Source organism: Chroicocephalus ridibundus, chromosome 1, assembly GCF_963924245.1.
Source record: "Chroicocephalus ridibundus chromosome 1, bChrRid1.1, whole genome shotgun sequence".
NCBI classification, from domain to species: domain Eukaryota; kingdom Metazoa; phylum Chordata; class Aves; order Charadriiformes; family Laridae; genus Chroicocephalus; species Chroicocephalus ridibundus.
Window position 1 is genome coordinate 118,955,534 of NC_086284.1, and position 19,738 is coordinate 118,975,271.

Below are 19,738 nucleotides of genomic sequence, written 5' to 3' on the forward strand. Positions count from 1 at the left end.
CACTACTAAAAATGAAAATTTTGTCTCCATGGAAAAACCCCCTACTTCTCAGTTATCCCAAAATTTACCTTATATTTTCCTGATGAGTCTGAAATGCAAAGATTGGCAGTAAGATGTTCCTACCTCTTTAATTCCTCCTTCCTATTCTAAAATTATGTTTTACTGTAAGTTTTGCGATTCCTGATAGCAGAGGCCAATCTCTTATTTCCTACCAACCTTCTTATCAAAACCATATTTAGGTTCTTTGTCTCAATAGGCAGGGGGAGAAAAAAAACACTCTCAAAGCCTTCACAGAAGTCAGAAAGCTATTTTCTGACATTTCAGTCTTTTACTGTACTGTTTAAAGCCTTCAACAACTCTCCGACCAGTAGCATCAGTCCAAAATTCTTGGGAAGCATAGTGACCTTTACCTGTGTTATTTGGAGCATTTGTCAGTTTTCCCATCACTACTTAGTTGAACATAGTCTCCGAAATTGTGTTTCGGTGTGAACACAGAATGTAGCCATTTCCTACATGGTTTCCCTTCCAGACTTTCCCCATCAGTTTTATGGCTTCTCCGAGACTCCAGTTCCTGAGTTTTGCCCTGCTTGTGGGAGCATGTGCCAAGAGAAAGAATATAACATCCATTCTAAACCGGCAAGTAAAGAGGATTTACGTATATTGGATGACAACAGGAAGACAAAGCAAGAGATACCGATCATCTGACTGAAGGCTGTGCCTGCTCAGATGTGGTAACTTCACAAGGTAAGAGGGCCTTTCAGCCTGTTTTTCTGAGGATGCAGCCTTTTTTGCCACAGAACATGACAGCTTTATAAAATTTGATTTGCCTTCTGCATCAATTTACAATTTTTACGTCTGAGAATACATTTACACAATATTGACCACAGCATCACAGATGTGTGGATATAAAAATTCCATTTTTTGGCTTCTGACTGGCTTAGGTTGTCTTGTAGCTCTTGTTTCCAAAGAAAACATCTGATTGTATCATTCTATTTCTGACACCAGGACTAAGACAGAAAGGGGAATAAAAAATAATCAGCACTGACAGACAGTGGCGTACTACGAGATGTGAGCCTAAAAATAATACTATTTATTTGCAGACCCGCTCTATAGATTTCTTGTAGCTACAGGTACTGGGCTGTTATCAAGAAAAATCCCTGTGGGGAGGAAACACAAATTCTAAAAGCACCAGAACCTTTGTGAAAGGGTTTAACCTTCCTATGGCAAAAGCACAGTATGGAACTAAATAGATGCTATAAAAACCTCTAGTAATACACACAGCCTGCTGTTGGGAAGATGTTCTTGATGAGGAGAGAGGTCAATGACGTAATGATGGTCAGTACAAGCTGCAAGAAGACACGAGATCCAGTATGGGGTTCTATTCTTTTGCTGCAGTCTGCAAGAGTGCTTAAAGCGTGAAAGCCTTCACTGAGTCCTCCACAGCCACTGTAACAAAAATTTCTTTCTTCCTCCCCACCTTTGGCCATAATTGTGCTGCGTTCCTTTAAAAAAAGCAACAAGGCTATTGGACTGCCTACAGAGAACATCTACTGAACCTGCTCAAGGGGAGCAAGACTCAGAGGATGGAGTATATGGAAGGCAAATGCATCCCACAGAAAATGTGTCTATCACCAGATCAAACAGAATAACTGTGATACGGAACGGGATTGGAGCAGTTGTTTGGCCCTCAGGGATGAGGGAAAGACATTTCCCAAGAACCAGAGGTGACAGAATAGAATTGGGCAGACTAACCCACAGTGACTGAAAGTCCGGATGTGAAGACCTACTTGCAAGAACAGAGGGGGCTAGGGTTGAAGGAATGAGTGATTTAAAATGCTTTTCATTTCTATTATGCCTGACTCTTCTTCCTATTTACAAAGGTTCTAGGTCATATTATAATGACACACCACATTTTCCCACCTGAGTTTCAAAGCTTTTTGATCTTCTTTGGGGAGTTGCTGAATCTGCTGAAACAGATTCACCTTAAATGTCCGGCTGCCACAGGGTCCTGCCACTGGCCATCAGCTTCTGTAATGTCCCCTCCTTATGAGCGGTATCCTGATGGACATGCTATAGACACCTGCTCATCATGATTTTCTAGTAGAGCATGTGGTTGTAACCTTGGAGGACTGAAGCAATGGCTCCGAGGTATTCCACCCACAACAGCTGCCTCACAGACTCTCATGTTAGCTGGCTAGGTGAACCGATAGGATAATAGTGAGCATTCATCAAACCTGTCCAATGTTTCAAGGAAGTCCCTCAACACAGATACGCTGCCATGAAATAACCTTTTTTTTTTCCTTTTAACATACCATTTACTGATTAAAAGCAGGTCTAGCTATGATGAAAAAGCCAGGCACTAACTACTCTGAAAACCTAATTGTTCAGCATTGGCATCCAATAGAAGTTTACAGAATGAAAAATAGCTGAAAGCCTGAAATTATCATTTGGTGTTTTTTCCTGAGCCTAACTGGGAGAGACCGCTTAGCAATTTCCAGTGCCTTCCACCAGCTGAGCTGATTAGCCCATGATCAGCGCTGAGCAATGTAACTTAACTTGCCTGTCACTGGGGGCATTTGCTGCCAGCTGAGCACCCTCACATGGACAATTAGCAAGGCTCAGCCAACATGCAATAACTTGTTAAGCTGCAGTAATGTTTATTTTTCCTTTCAAGCCTCATACTAAGAAGCAGTGTGAAGCAAAAGAGGTTTTGAGAATTAAGTGAGGGAAATCTCCCCTACAAAGGAAAAAACACTATTATTCACCCCCCACCCCTCCCCAGCTTGCATATTAATACTGATAGAAAACCTTGCGAAGTGACTTGTTTTGCTCTAGTCAGCTTGCAGTTCTGTATAAGAAGTGGATTTTACGGTGAATTTATCAGAACATCCCTATTTTAGGCTTAAACTAAATATATATATAAAATGTATATAAAAGACCTGTAACCCCATTACAGTAGCTATATTGAAGTCAGTAGATACACCAGAGTACTTACTACAATACAGTCGAATTGGATGAGTTCCTTATTTTGACCATGCATCACTTTTTCAAGTGAAATAGAAAAAAGGTCAAAATAGATTATTTAATGCTAATTTATTATCTGTATTAGACATCTGTCACTATGCCCTATTGTGGGAACATGCAAATTCTGTGCATTTTGTGAGAGTACTAATGAGAATGCACTCTGACTGAAATAATTTTAGTTTCAGTGATAGATATGAAAGTTACTTGAAATCAGCTTATAATTAGCTAAGATTCTTAACGTTGTGTTAATAATTGTAACAGGAATGTAATCGAACATTTTGGTGTGTTGAAAAAAATGCTGTATCTGAACTTCTAATTTTATTAGCACCAACACACTCCTTTCCCTACCGTCTTCATACTGCAGGTGCAATTTACTTTTTTCTTCTAAGTCAAATTTGAACAAGCTTCTCCATGTTCAAGAATTTTTCACTTCAGTAGGACCCACCCCCACAATACCACAAACCAAACCAAGCAACCCTCACCCAAGCCCCATTTTCCACTATATCAATTTATTTGCATCACACAAGGAATTTAAGTATTAATGAGGGTTAAACCTTGAGAGAAAGGTCCTACGTATCCTGCTAGAAGGTAAGCTAAAGTAAAATAAAATGAAAATTTGAATTTACGAAGGCAAGGCTTGACACTATGCTTCTAACAGTGGAATTGGTGAGATTCACTCCCCCCCTTTTTAAAAGCATATCTTTGTAAATGAACACAAGTTAGTAGAAGGGGAAACGAGGCGGGAAGGGGGCGGGGGAGGAGAAACAAAACAGAAAACAAACAAGAATGGAAAAGGTCTCCCCCATATACCTGCCCATGTGCTGGAAAAAAAAAAAAAAAAAAGAGAAGTTTAATATACATCCCTTACACAGCCATAAATCAAAGCAGCTTCCCTTACACATTGGCAGGGCTATTAAACCACATGGACTGAATATGGAACAAAGCCAATTCAAACTACTATTCCACAAACAAATCTGAAACTGGAATAAGAGAGGCACAGGGCAATCAACTGTTCAAATTAGATAACACTCACGCTTGTTGTGTAAGCAGCTTCAGGATCGTCCTCTAACACTCGTGACAAACCAAAATCGGAGACTTTACACATGAGGTTACTGTTGACCAAGATATTACGGGCTGCCAGATCACGGTGTACATAGCCCATGTCCGAGAGGTACTTCATGCCAGACGCAATCCCCCGCAGCATGCCAACCAGCTGGATGACCGTGAAGTGGCCATCGTGCTTCTGCAAGTAAAGATGCAAGGTCAAAAAACACAGCTACTTTTCATTAATTTCATACGAGTGATATTAACTACAGCTCATTTTAAAAATACATTTGTAACCCATCCAGCCAATCTGCCCTCTGCAAGCTTGTTTTTTTTTCAAGTATTTAACTTGGTCAGCAGTGCAAGCTATCCCATCTCTCGTTGTGCAGTTTATTCCCCTTTTCTTCCACATTTTCACACACCCCACAATTTTCCTACTGACAGCATTTAATGTCTTTTATCCGCAGTTATTAAGAGCACTTCCTCAAAACCCTATTTTTTAACACAAGAATGACAGCACATATTAAAATCCTCTCTTCATCTCTTTCTCCATGACCTCAGGAAACAAACCCCTCTCTTTTTATTGCCTCAGCCTTCATTGTCTGCATGAGGTACTGCTGTTACCTCACTTTTTGCTTTTTTGGAGGGGCTGGTTTGTTTGTTTAGAAAGAACTAAACAAACCAACCAACCCGGAAGGAGTTTGGGACTTTACATCCTGTCTGTTCTGCACCTAACACCATATAATTGCTGAACGCTAGATTAAAAAGGAGATTTGGTCTGAAATTCAGAGGTCATGTAGCTTTTCCAAAGTCTTCCTGGCCGACTAAGCCCATTAAACTCAGACCCATGAATGCATTAAACTGCTTAACTCCTGTTGAAATCTGTTGGAGTTGAACACGTAAGAGTTACGTTGTTAACCACGCTTATGCATCTGGTGAGTCTTGGTGGGCCTCAGTTTCCCCATCTGCAGAGTTAATGCTTCTGTACCTCCTACGTCAGGGAGTTCCTGCGTTATGTGGCAGCGGGGACCAAGAGAATACCTGCACAGAAATCTGATTATGGGCTCTTTGCCTGGTTTAGGTCTGCCCTATCTACTGCCTACAGCAGTATTTTTGCTACCTCAGCTGGCAGACATTTAGCTTCTCATGGATTATTCAGGGAGCCAGGCTTTTATGTTAGCAGGAACAGCCAAACAAAACCAAACAGCTCTTCCCTGCAAGCAAGTTAACTTTCCATTTTCTCTTTCAACACCTTTAGCACTGGGCTACAGACTAGTAGCAGCGTTCTGATCAGCATTCAGGACATTTCTGCTGCTTAGCTCATACGTTTTAGCAAGATGATTTTTCTAGGGGGGAAACTTTACAATAAGTTCAGTAAATTCCTTAGATTCAGCAAAGCAGCAGGCTGAACTGGACAGATATGCTTAACTTTATCCCCAATCAGCAAAGTATTTCAGCATTTCCATCACAATTAAATTATTTGGGGCCTATATTCTAGCTAAGCAGGACATAAACATTTAAAGAAATAGGGAATTAGTAATTAAGATTACCAAAACCCCCACAAACAAACCAACCACAAAACCCCAGAGGTGGAGAAGTGTGTTATTACTCGCTTCTCATGTTATTAACCTATTTTTAAGGTGAAGCAATACTAGACTAAGACCTGCCTCTAATATATATTATATATCTACTTAGATCAAGAAGTTATACACTTTTAAGCGTTAAGTCATTTAGTGTGCATAACAGGCTGCTAAATTGAAAGAGTTGTTTGCATATAAAGAAGTAACAGAAACAAGTTCCTAAAGTCCTATTATTCAATTAAAGGCTATTGGGTACAGACAGAAAGACAGGCAAACTTAACAAACACAAAAGGTAGAGACAAGATGGATTCTGCAATCTGCAGAACTTGCAGAGTGTCTTGAAACTCTTTCAATTCCTTTCATCAAATCAATCGGAAGAAAAGCTCAAGTGCAGCAGTGTATGGAAACCTGCACTATGGGACGCATTCACCAGTTAAAGACCAGTACTGCTATATCAGGTTATAACGCAACAAGACAAAAACCAGAAAGAAAATGGTAAAAGGAAGATAAACAGGGTTCCTACATAGTTAGGTTTCCAAGCAGCTATTCCAAGCCAACATATCAGAAAGCAAGAATTCAGGTACTAACACACCTTATCAACTAGAGGACCTCACAAGCTCATCATGCTTTCCAGCAGCACCTGTATTTAAGGAGCCATACTTCCATCAGCAGCCAAATGCCACAGCCATTTCACAGACTCCTCCAAACAAAGCACATTCAATTACACTTCTTCAAAACCAGCTATTTATGACTGATTTATAGCAAGTTTTCCCCTCACTGTTCCTCTTGTATCAGTGCTCTAGAGCCCGTGCAAACGTGGAGGCAGATGTCTCTAAGCAATCATGTCACACCTATAAGCAACCCCCCTCCTTTGTTGTCTCCATCAAAGCCACCTGTAAGCAGTTAGTTCTACAGATGACACTCAGCTGGGGGTAAAGACACAAGTGTGATAACCACACATTTTACCAAAGGCCATCCCCTGTTATGGGTCTATGACGTTCCCTATCACAGGCCCCTAGCGCATGAATAAGGGGAACTTCTCAGAGTCAAAAACATGCTAGTGAAAGCTATTTTAAAGAAAATCTTTCAATCTAGCAATTAAGCAAAGAGTCAAAAGCGAACATTCTTAAATTCTTTAAGCCTCTTCCAATAAAGACAAGACATGAACTCTATCCAATATTTTATGTAATGAAGCCACACAGGATTGGGGGTTTGCTTTTTATTTAGTAATTCTAAATGTTCAATTGAATCTTAATTTATTAAGCTGGTTGCAAACAGTTAATGCTCTTCACACTTGCCCTGTATGGATAACTTTTTTTAGCTAACTGTAGAATTAGGATTTGTAACAAAGCACCTATGACTTTTGCAAAATAACCAACCAAGCCCCTGTCAGCCCTGCAGCAAAGCTCTAAACAAACCCGACCCCCCAAACCTCTAGATTTTTACCTCCTCCTTATCATCGTTAACAGCTCCATTCTCTCAACAAACCGCAGAGTCATCTGCAACACCTCCCTTAACCTTTTGTCCCCTTGGATCGCAAGCATTCATTCCTTCCTGCCTTTTTTAATTTGTGCTCTTTCAAATCTAGACCATGCTTGACTGATTTTTCATAAAACATAACCTTTTTCTGCTCTTTCTGAATCTCAGTATTTGCCTTACCAGTATAGCAGAAATGCCTGAGTTAAAAACAATCTCATGCTTTTGCCATTCTCTCCCTCCTTCTTTCAAATTTCTTTGGGCTTCTGCCTTGACACAAAAAGCTCAAGCTTCTTATCTCTACCTTTACAGAAATGACAGACTTGCTAACATACCAGTTGCCATTTTATTCTGTCCTCCTCCTCCCTCGGTATATTTCTCTGAACACTTTTCTGCATCTGTTTTCCTCTGTCCCTTCTCATGCTTCGTTTTGCATTGTTTCATTGCCAGCCTTGCAGTTGGAACAACTACATTTTTCCTGTCAGCAAAAGAGTCTCCTCTCTCTCAAGTCTTTCTGTAATCACTTCTGCATCAGTTTCCATGCCAGCTGTATTCCCTTACAAACTGTTATCTTCCTATATATCAAAATATTTGGCTGATTTAAGCTGATCAGGACAGAGACTATGGGCCATATTTAACCCTTGGAGAATTCAACTAAGTTGATGAAATTATACCAGGTATGAATCTGTACTCCTATTTCCAGGATTTGTAAATCCCCACATACATCTGTGAGTCAAAGCAATCCTTTGGCAACTTTCCGTTATCTCCTTTCATTCGCTTGTCATATAGGGACATAAACCACTCATCTGAATGATATGGTGGTTGTTATCCAGGGCTTTATTCAGATTCCCATAGCTGAGATTTGGAATATGCTTTTGATAGGATTCCCATTGCAGTGTTAAGGGCGTTAATCAATTCTGGCAGCAATTCAGACCTCGGTGGACTTCCCACATTTATCCTATCATCCCATCAAATTTTAATCAGGCTTTAATGGCTTTGCTAAATAAATTTTTCTCATCAGCTGAGTATAGATGCAATATCTGAGTAGTTGCTATTGCATTTATGCAGCCCTGCAAATGCCCTGAAAAAATGTTGTTTTTTCATTCAGCTACAGTTTGCTTTTGAAAACCTTATGTACACGAAATATTCTTTTCCTGTTACAGACCTTTCAATAGCACTGATGTATAATGGGATGGTGAAGAAGGTCAGTTACTGTAGGGGAGGAAGGATGATAGATCCTAAGTTTCTCCCATTGCTTTTCACCCTCTAGTTCCCAGCTCCAGCGTGCACTAGTTCAGTGCTTTTCTACAAGCCCATGGAATTTTTCTTCTTCATAAGATTTTTTCCATTTTACTACTGAGTAACCTTTTGGAGGCACGGTCATTGAATTTTACTGTATTGTTTCTGGACTTTCGTCCAGAAAACTTCTTTGTCCACTTCCTTATTTGCCCTATAAGTCAGAGCACTTTTATGCCCTTGTATTCTGAGGAGTGCACAGGATTTGCTACAGGTCTCAATATTTTACTCCATATGATTTAGATTTTACTTTAGATGGAGAATAGCATTGAAAATGGTGTGTCTGTGTCTAACTTAGATTGTATTCACCAGTGACATTTCCTACTGGTCACTATATGAAAGATGTAGTTTTGCTATGTATTGTTACTATTCCACCATGCAAAGTAAATGGTAGAAATTTATCAGGATAAATCTTCCAAAATTGAAGTTGCAACTTGGTCTTCCCTGGACGTGTATATATATTCATACTATCATGTGGACTGCACTCAGGTTTATATTACTGATACTCAATTAGGTCAACTGTCAATTTCTTGTTTAATCAACTGTTAACGGGATTCCATTCGATCACTAATACCTAATTTCATTAAATGTAATAGATAAAAAAATGAAATTTAGTTCATTTTAAATGCTACTGAGTGATCCTACACAACAATCTAAGTGCCTCTTCAACCATTAAAAATATGGGACATCTTTTTATTATTAAAAAAAATGTTGCAAGATGAAGCCCTTCCAAAGCTTAATTTAGGATGCAATAGCCATGATCAAATCTGGACCAAACAGCAGAAGCACCCTTGCAGCCTGTGACCCTGTTTTCGTTTTTCAGCTACAGCAACAAGAAAGGGATGCCCTGGCATAACCAAGCGTCCCTGCCCACTGCAGCACAATGGAATACAGCTGTTACAGAATCACAATGCTGGAAGAGAGTTTAAGGAGGGATCCAGATCATCTCCTTGCCCTGTGTCATTCCTGACGTGCTTTTCTAACCTGCCCTTAAAGACAATTAGGGACAATACCACATCTTAACTAAGACAGCCACTTAAATGATGTCCTTCTGAGCACTTTGACTGGCACAGATTTCAATTCCTCTTTGCAACTGCGTTTTGTGTACATGAAGATTAAACATCTCTCTTGCCCTGTTCTTTGGGCTAAACACAAATTCAGTCCACAGATCTCATTTGCTGGGTAACTGTTCTTTTTGGTTTTGTTGTGAACTCTGCCCACCTACTTCATTAAGGTCCAAATGAGACAGAGTACTCTGAGGCCTCGCCAGCGTGAAGCAGAGAGGAAAAGTTACTTCACAGACCCTGCAGGGGATATTCCTGTTTCTATATTCCAGTGTGGTATTTGCCATTTTCACATCAACGTGACACCCCTGATCTACTGCAACCTCTAGAGTAATTTCTTCCAGAAGACTTCTTTCTGAACAGTTATTTGCTGTCCTCTACTTTATAGCTGATTATTCCAGTCTCAGTGGAGTATTGTGCTCTTGTCCTTACTTATTTCCAATTAGTTTTTAAAACTAATTAGTTACTAAATTATTTCTTAAATTTGATGATGTGATGATGTTAAATTTTAGCTCTGCCCTGCTGTCTGCCTGTGTTCCTACTTGGCTTTGCATTGCCTGAAAATTTCTTACGTCTGGTCACAGCCTCAGAATCCAGAAGGTTAATGAAACTATGGGGAAACACAGGCTGCAGAACAACCCTGCTTCATATATCTTTCCATCCAAAGTCCATTCTCTCCATAAAGTACGTATCCAGTACTGCATCCACCTATAGAAGTTTCATCAAGACCGTATTTCTCTAGCTGCTCATAAGGATCTCATGTGATAGAGTTTTAAAGCCTTACTAAAGCCAAGATTTATGATATCAACTCCTTCTCCCATATCCACAAAGCCTGCACCCTGTTACAAAAGAAAAGCAGACTGTTTGACGTAATTTGTTCTTGACAAATCCATGTTGGCTCATACTTATCTCGCTGTTATCTTTAAGGTGCTTGTAAATAATTTTTTGATAATTTGTTCCAGAAATATTACTGCAGTTGACATTAAGCTGACTGGCCTGCAATTTCTTGGCTTCTCTTTTCCCTTCTTTTTAAAGACACGGATGACATGGGCTCTGTTCTGATCTCCTGGTTTCTTATGTATTCTCCACAAATTTGCAAAGATAAAGAGCACACTGAAAGTGTCCACATTACCTATCAAATTCTTTTTGGCTTGAAATACAAGACAGTTTGTAATAAATTTCTTGTTGCTCAGTAGGAAGAATATCTCCAGTGACTAAAAATATCCAGCATTTCTAAATGAACTTCTCACAGCAGTATCAGAAATACTGTTTTCTACCTCCTTCCAGCAGGGTACAACATTGCCTGAGAACAAATGTTGGCTCTGTAGCATCAGCGACAGCTTCTCAGTGTAATCTTACATCATGTAAATACATGATCTGCTTACACTTTCACTATTAAGGTAACACATTAATTCAAACTCGGTTTCTAATTGCTCAATATGTTTCTTGATTCAGAAAAAGATATTGGTGTCAGTATTCTCCAATGCAGGTTTTCTTCTTTACAGAGTCACTTCTGAAAGCAAAATGCTACCTTTATCCTTCCAGGAAAGGAACGTGCCTCCAATAAGTAAAAGGGCACATGAATGCTGCTTGTGAAAGCAAAAGAAGGAGTATTAGTTATGAGCTCTAATGTTGTTGCCTCTCTGGATGCAGATAAATAATAATGGGAACCATTAAACTTAGGAAAGGCCACCTGGCCTCTTTTCCCCAAAGCTGGCTCTGTCTAGTGAGGCCATGTTAGATGGATATACAACATATACTTTACAACATTGTTTTGTAGAACTTTCTGCAAGTCTTCATTTTTCTTTTTTCTCCCTTTCCCCCAAACTCACTAAATGCAGGTATCTGCCGCAGCATCTAAACTCTAGTTGAAAAAAGGGTGAGCCTGATAGCAAAGCTGCTCTGAGAATAACTTCATAACGATTACTGCATCAAAGAGCAATATATCATAATATTTTCTCCTTCTAGTAACATTTTTTTTTCCGCACATTTTTACACTTATCTTAGGCTCTGCTAGAGAGGCCTCAAGGGATTAAAATTGGGTGATGAATTCCAGGGTTTCATTTGCTGTACAGTCTGCTGCAGTTAGTGCTCTAATGCAGTTAAGCGTATTTTTTACAGAATCTTTGGAAAATATTTTCTTTGGAAGAACAAAATATATTTTACAGCCTTTTTACCTGCTATGCATGCCTGTAAATAAATCTAACTTTTTTTTACAAGCATTTTAATTTTCTGAAGTGAAAGGAAATATATCAGCCACAAGTTCTTAGGTAAGAAGAGGAGCATTACTATTGCAAATAGTAACAATGATGAAGGCAAGACAACTCTGTGATTACCCTAGGTAAATGAATCCTTTCTTCCCACAGCTCAGAGATTCACAAAACTGGGCAAGACTGGAGCATCTTTCAAACCTAAACATTTGTCTCTTCAGGGTACAGTTAAGGGAAAATGCTGCAAACCCTGAGGAGCTTTCTTTCCCACATTAATCCCTGGAGAGTGCACATTCCCTTCCTAATAAAGAAGGGTGAGTAAATACAGTGCCGTGGATACAGCTGATAGATTATTTTACTATCAGGCCTGCTACAGAACGTGCCGCAATACCGTGATTTCTCATCTGATTAATATTGCTGTGTCCCTGGTTCTTGCCTCGCTGTGCTGACTATTGGTTAGCACACCTTGGACCCCGAGCAGGAATAAAACACTGACTGTAGTCTGGTAGTCTGCAGCTGCGGAAAAATACTGAAAGAATCTAAAGTACTCTGGTGAAAGTTTTTGGGTTGATTTTATGTGATTCTAGGTAGCCAACCACAAGCAAACATCCCCAAAAGTCAACTTGTAACTATGTTTATTTTCTGTGGCTTACATCCATGCCCACATGGAACGATGCATGAGGAGGATGAGTGCAGACCACAGCCAGCAGATGCTCTCCAGGTAGCATTCTGTGCAACTGAACCCCAAGCAGTAGCCCCTCCAAACACATAAGCCACCTGGCCTCCTAATCACCCTGTTCCTTTCTCTGTGATGCTAAACCCAATTACTTTAGCCAACAATGACCCTTTAGATGGAGCTGTGAAAACAGTAGATGAGATTTAACTCTTAATAGCTCCGTAAGACTGTGAGGAATCTACTTAGAGAGTAGGCTGAACCAGGGAGGGTGTATCAGGGTGAAAGGACCAGCCTCGCGGCAAAGGACTTTTATAGGAATTATTGCACTCATCTGTCAGGCAAGACTGAGGGAAATGTTGTGGTGTCCAGCACAAACAGCTAAGGAGTGAAACTGGGATTCAGATCTGGGTTGTATCACTGTATCACCTTCCAAACTGCTGCATGGGCTTGGGTACAATGAAGCGCTCATCTCTGTTTTCCTTTGGCAAGGCATTTATGCATTTGGTTGCATTTATGTCATGTATGGAGACTGCAAGGTCACCAAGCAGTGATTCAATACCCATGTGGTTTACTGCGTCATAGACATGTTTAAAGAACAGGCATCTCAAACCCACTGTGGCAAACTGCTTGTTAAAAAGTTTTTGTGTTTTTTTAGGCTTTTTTTTTTTCTGTTATGCATCTCTCTTGGTTATCTGTCTTGTTGTATCTTCTATAGCCTGCATCAACAAGCCTGAGCAAACATATCTGACTGAAACTATCCTGTCTAATTACTGAGCACATCTTTCTATCAATACAGATAGCTGCCCTTTCAACTCTTTGTGTGTTTATCATTTTCCTCATACGTTTGCAGAATAAGTGATTGCTAAGATCTCCATTACACAGGCAGGTGACTGGAACGTAAAGACAATGTGTCCCATCCAAAGTCTGTGTGTGAAGACAGTAATAGGAAATTGTACCTGGGTCTCCTCAATTCCCAAGATGAAGTATTAGCCACTTTCTTTCCAAGCACAGATTAGTCCTGTCTGACAGCTGGTGGAGTAATACTGAAAGAAAAGCCACTAGCCCCTGAGGAAATACTAAGGTGGAAGCTCACAGCCTTTTTCAGAGAAATCTCTCCAAGTGTTACCAGAAGTGAAGCCACATGTACCTTATTTCTGATCAAATGAGCATTTCCTTGACAGCAAATTTCAGGTATACTTTTGTGGGATGATTAATTTACATGCAATCTTCTATGAGAAAAAAAAGATAACTGAGTTTCATCTTATGGAAATCAGTTTTATATAACTGCAAAAATAATGCAGGATTTCTGGGGAAAATTTAGTGTCAAGAGTCTCCAGCAATTTAGGATGTCTGGTGGTGCACAATTGCTGTAATTAATTACCATCATCTTACAATATTGGTTCTAATTAACTGATGCTTTTCCACTGAGAATATACCTGAAGCATCTTCCTATTGCAAGTGCATGCCAATGTTTTCCCCCAAAAGCTCAAAGTTAGCAACCAGCATACAGGATTTTGTAGGCTGGGGAAGACATAATCTAGCTGAGCTTGCTCTTTAATTCATACAAATGGCAGAAAGTAAGGCACTGGTTTGGGAATTTGGCCACATAACTACAACTAAAATACAGCACTAAATAATATGTAGGATGAGTGTAAGCTGCTGGCCTGGAATTCAGGGGAACTGATCTAATTTCTACTGTCCGCTATGCGCTTTGTGCACAATACTGGATAGATCACTTAATATCACGGTGCTTCATTTCCTTACATGTAAAGCAAGGAAGTAAAGGCTATTAAGCCTAGGGTTTAGGGTCAAGGGGAGTTTTACTTGGAGTTTATGACTCCTCACGCCACTCGTGCATGCAAGCAACAACTGGCATGCAAGCTAACATCCCACCAAGGCCGTGAGAAGGATGATGGCAAATGTCTTCCTTGAGGAATCTTTCTTCTGGAATACCCTCACATGGTTCATCACAGACTTTCACTTTGAAATTGTAAGACTGACCCATTTTTGCAGGCTTTTGGAGAAGGACAGGTTGGAGGGATGTGTTGGTTAATTTTTGCAGGTTGCAGTGCCTGGGGAAATATTTTTTATGGTGAGAAATGGCTTTTTTTCCCTCTTCTGTAAGAACACTTTGCCCTGTAACAAATGATTCTTTTAAATAATAAGAAAGATAGACTATCTTATAAGCCCTTCCAAATCTCACCACATAAGTATTGTTATATTCACTGAACACCTTTCATTAGGATTGCTAAAGATAAACCCTCTCTGCTTCTTTGTATCTTCACAAAAGCTTTTAAAAGTGTAGACTTATATCTGCAGGAAACAACTATTACTAATGAAGCAGCTGGATTTCTTTTAAATAGGTTACTTTGCAGCCATTTTCTCTGCTAATTATTAACAGAAATGCTGATGATATATCTACAGTGCTTTGGGATGCTGAATATTATCTAAAGTCCTTTTAAAAAGCATCTTAGATGAATAAACCGTATCTGAAGTGTGAATTGAAACTAAAATAATATACATGGAAACCAGCTGCAGAAATGATTAGCTCACTTTTTCTCCCAGCAGATTTGCCTGCAAATATATCTGATGCAATGTGAGAAGTATTGCTTCACAATAACATCATAATTTTGCTGATGTCAGTTTCTATTAAAGTATCCTAATAAGTAGTAACTACTCTGATAAATAAATGCATGTGAAGACTAACTGGAATATAGCTATCATACTAGAGCAATTCAGAGAAAGGTAATTCTCTCTCATGAATTATTTCATTATTTGGTTTTCTTCTCTCCTACGAAATTCTGCATGCGCACTCACACACACACGCACAGAGCAGAGTTTCAGGCCCAGGCAAGTCTTCTTGGGGCACTGTTGAAAAATTACAGACCAGGGAAGCCCCAGGTACCCAAATCGGCGGCAGTCTGCCTGCTGCAGATGGATAGAGAGATGAGACAGAAAGGCAAGGGGGGGGATTAGAAACTACACAGTTTCTAAGAAGAGCTCGATGATATCAAATTCTCTCCAGAAAAATAAATTGATTTTGAGAGATCAGCAAATTCTCACCAGAAACCATGGTACTAGCGTGTTTCTGACAACACAGCAGATGTCTGTCATGTGTCTTGACAGAGGAAATTAAAAAATTATTTAGACTCATACGATCTATTTAGGAGAGTTGATGAAGAGGACAGCAAAAAAAAAAAAGCTAGAGAAAAAATAGAATGGAATAATCAAAAGCAAAAGAAAGGGAGAAAGAATGTCTAGAAATATATAAGATTAATATATAAGGCTCTGATGTGTTCTCAGGGTAGTATGCTCTGTTCCAGATGCTCTTCTCTGCTTGTGGCTTACTCTTTTCTTGACCTGCTGTCAAACAAGTACTCTCTGTATGCCTTCCTCTCCCTTTCACTGATTTAGTCTTCTTTCTAAAATGTTGGCTTATTTACCCTTTTCTTTTAGCAGTTCCTTCTTCCTGCCACATAGCATCCTTGATCCTCATCATCTAGATTTTCCTGCAAATACGTTCAGAGCTCCTTGTTGAACACCTCTCCTTTGTACTTGGGATACCCTTTCAAACAAGGTCACAGAACCATAGTCCCCTGCCCCGACCTTGCATACAACCCCCGCTTTACCATTCTGCAAGACGGTAATGGCGAGGCAGTGGGTTAGTAAGGACTGATGTTTACTCTTTAAGACAAATTTTATATACTTGACAATCAAATTATTCACACAGGGTCTTATGCCAGTGAACCCCCACAGCATTTCCAGGGGTTCTGTTAACAAAGAGACCATTTTTGGATAAGTTTAGCTTAGGGGGTCATCCTTTCCTTCTACTTTTCTAAGAAAAATTAAATACAGTTGTACCAAATATTATTCATGCTTTCTGTAGCCCTTCTTTAATGTTTATTAGTGACCTTTGGGGGTTAATTAATGCCAGGACATTTCACCCATGAACTGTTTTCTAATTCAATTTGTTAAATGCAAGTAACCATAAATAATTATAAATCAATTACTGAGTCTATTCTACACTTCACCAACCAAAAAAATCATAGCAAAGTATTTCTGAAGGCAATGGAGAAAAATGAACTGCTTCCATAAGGCTAGGCATTTGTGCTTCAATTTCTGTTTTCCTTCACAAAAACACTATTTGGAATACATTTTGCTAAATATGGGAACTACTTTTGCAGAAGAAATCAATTATATTCTTAAGTTTAAACCTTCTTTTTTTCCAGCCATGCGCTAATGTATCACTGTACCTTAGAAATGTACCCTGGGAAAAATGCTTATATTCTTCACTAAAAATCCATGAATAACATTATGTAGAAATTAGTATATGATAAATGATTTAAAATCTTAACCTAGAATGGCGTCTTATTCAAATGTCATCAGAAAATGGCACCTCACCCGCAGAAAGGAGTCAAGGGATCCATTCTCCATGTATTCAACTACAATCATTACTGGTCTGCCTGCAAAACAGCAAAGAAACACATTAGGATTACAGACATATTATGGGGCTTTTATAATTCCAACTGTTATGCATAGAGTATTCACAGAAGTTAAATACGTTTCCCATTTTCAAAATCCTCATTTATATCACAAACACAATTCCCTGTGTTATTCTCTAAGAATTATTTTCTGTCTCCTTTTTTTTTTTTTTTTTTTTTTTGTGGTGCTGAATGTGCACCGTTCGCTTCAGTATATTCTCCCCTTAAAACGGATCAAAGAAGAGTCTGTTATTTCCAAAGTGCAACACCTGCTGTGTAACATTTTAGAATATATTTGAGTTAAGGCAAAAAAATAATAATTCATAAACCATGTCCAAGAAATTACAAACTCAGTGCCACAGTTTTCCTCTCAAAGAAAAATATCACAATGATTTAGTGGCATACAGATTGACAGATAGAAGGGGATGTCACAAAAAGCTCTCCTAGATTGGGTGTGTGTATTTTGTGTGTATAATCCAGTAAAGCTGTGAAATCATGTTTGTACATACATAACATATGCACAATGTTACTCAAATCAGAGTTTTGCTCAACTAGCACAGCTTTCCTGTGTGGTTCCATGGTGGAATCATATCCAAATTGAAGTAAAGCACACGTTACATTTATTTCTTAAAAGAATATCCAAATCTGGGTACTTAACTAAATACTATTATTCGTATTTATTTACCACGATTGATACCCAGGAATAAACTACCGCTCTAGAACTGCTTGACAGGAGAGGCTCAATTAGCATGCTAATCAGGCCATGCAGCAAGACTGCAAGAATTTTTTTTGAATTGTTAAGATTACAAAGAGCCATTCTAATATATGCAAAACTAATGTAATGAATAAGTATGTTAGTAAGATTGGGAAGGAGGTAAAAAGTCTTAAAATGGCGAACTTTTCTTTCCCTGAGCATGCCTGTCTCTTTTGGGGTTTGTGGGAAACCAGGGTGTGCCAAGTGGTGACACCGCAAGTCCACCCATTTCACTTTCTCAACACAACACTAGCTGTTCCAGTGTTTTTCAAATCCAAAGGAAGCCCCTCTCATGACTTTTTTTTTGTCTGCCTCTCAAAATTATTTTTGTGTTCTATTTGGACGAGGAGATGAGCAACAAACACAACGGTCAGGGTGAGAAAGTGCAGAAGGGCATTATGATCGTTCCAGCACAATTGTCCATTTCTGTACATGCTAACTTTCTGTTCAGTTTGGTTAACAGTGGAAGTGTTTATTCAACTGTCCACTGTATACAATAAGCCATAGCCAGGTATTTCTGCTGAGCTGTTACAGCTAACCTGGAGTTTGAAAAAGTGAATGAGCCATTTCTCTGTTGCCTCCCAGCTTGTCGACTTGGACTTCTATGTACCCTGGTGATGGTCATTCATGTAGCTTCTTCCAGTCTTTCTGGAGTTCCTCACAATATTACCTCGTTTCTTGTAATAAAATTTGGTGTTCTTTCCGTATTCGCCCTCATGTTTAGGTCCTCAATGAATAAAATAGTGCTTCATAACATTTGCACAGTAGTACGTTTTTTTTCTGTGTGAAAATTCTCAGATGCCTTTATAGTCTTTTTGGATAGCCTTTCTGAAGTGTGAAGAATTACCAGCTTTTTTTTTTTTTTTTTTTAATTGAATGTTTGGTCTCAGCTGCAGTTGTGCACTTGCCACCGAATCAATTTATTTATATTCATCTGCATCCATCGGTTATACCCTGGCTTTGCATTATAAGCTTAAATGATACATCACTTCTAAGCTCTCAGATAGCAGAGCATTTTAAAAATTAATGTTTCTTTACTTCAGCTTGCTAATGATGACTAGTTGTATAGACTAGTCCCTTTAGTTTCAAGCACGTGAATGACCTGGATTCCCTTACCGTTACCATTTCTTTATTGTCAAGAGGCTGACATCTCCACAGGAAAGGAAAATTCTATAATCTAGAGAAGTAAACAAGTGGCAGCCTGATGCTAGAGGATCTTACTACATGCAGAACTCTCTCAAGCAAGTTGTGATTTCTAAATTGTTGCAGACAACAGCATCTTGCAATAAATAGGGATGTAAAGCTGGCTTTCAGATGGTATATTTGGGCAGGTATAAGTTACCCAGAAATTTCTCTTTTTGTGTGAATCAACAAATAAAACACCTTTATGGAAGATTTGCACTTGAAGGGAATGACAAATGGAGCTACTGAGCTTCAAAACGGTGCCCCTAGTTTCCTGTTAGTAATCCTCTGGCACCCTATGCTTTCCGGAATCTATTTTGTAAGGTTCTCTAGAGGTTCACAGGCTCTTGTTACATCCTTTATGCTCCTTAGATAGCAATTTTAAATTCTTCTGTGCTTTCTCTCAAAATATCCACCACCACCACTCCAACCCCTGACAAACTGTATTTCACTTTGCTCAGACCAACAGTATGAACTTCTAAGCTAAAATAACTATGAAAGGTACCTATAAGCATTTATCTACAGATTTAAAAAAGAGATTTCGGCATTTTTCACTGGATAATGTTTATGAGTTTTTACACTGCCTGATGCCTTAACACATCAAGCCACCCCAATGAAAATACTGCATCGTACCATTGCACTGGTTTCAAGAATACACACACAAAACCAGGTCTTCCACGTGATAGCACCGAAATGGCATGATCTGGCAAATACACCAAACTAAATAGCATTCGCCTTCAAAGAGGTCCCTGTTTATTGGAAGATCAACATATTATTAAGTATTCAGGAATTTTGGTGAACAACAAATTTATTCATTTAGGCTGATAGCTTCCCACAGGCTCAGTCTGTATCCCTCACCATCCTACCTAAACCTCAAATGAACTTGAAAGATTGTGTCAAGACACCACAAAAATGAACCCAGCTCCATCGCTTGATTATCGTAAGCAAAAA

General features: G+C 39.1%; 1 protein-coding gene across 4 annotated transcripts in view; it reads right to left on the reverse strand.

Annotated features, from left to right (window-relative positions):
- EPHA6 (EPH receptor A6) overlaps window positions 1-19,738 on the reverse strand; it is a 527,645-nt gene that overhangs the window by 59,592 nt on the left and 448,315 nt on the right. For all 4 annotated transcript variants that reach the window (XM_063348777.1, XM_063348795.1, XM_063348787.1 and 1 more), the window contains 2 exons: window positions 16,772-16,833; window positions 4,058-4,267 (listed from right to left, as the gene is read on the reverse strand). In XM_063348777.1, coding sequence (XP_063204847.1) covers window positions 4,058-4,267; window positions 16,772-16,833 — 272 coding nt within the window. The remainder of the gene's footprint in view (window positions 1-4,057; window positions 4,268-16,771; window positions 16,834-19,738) is intronic.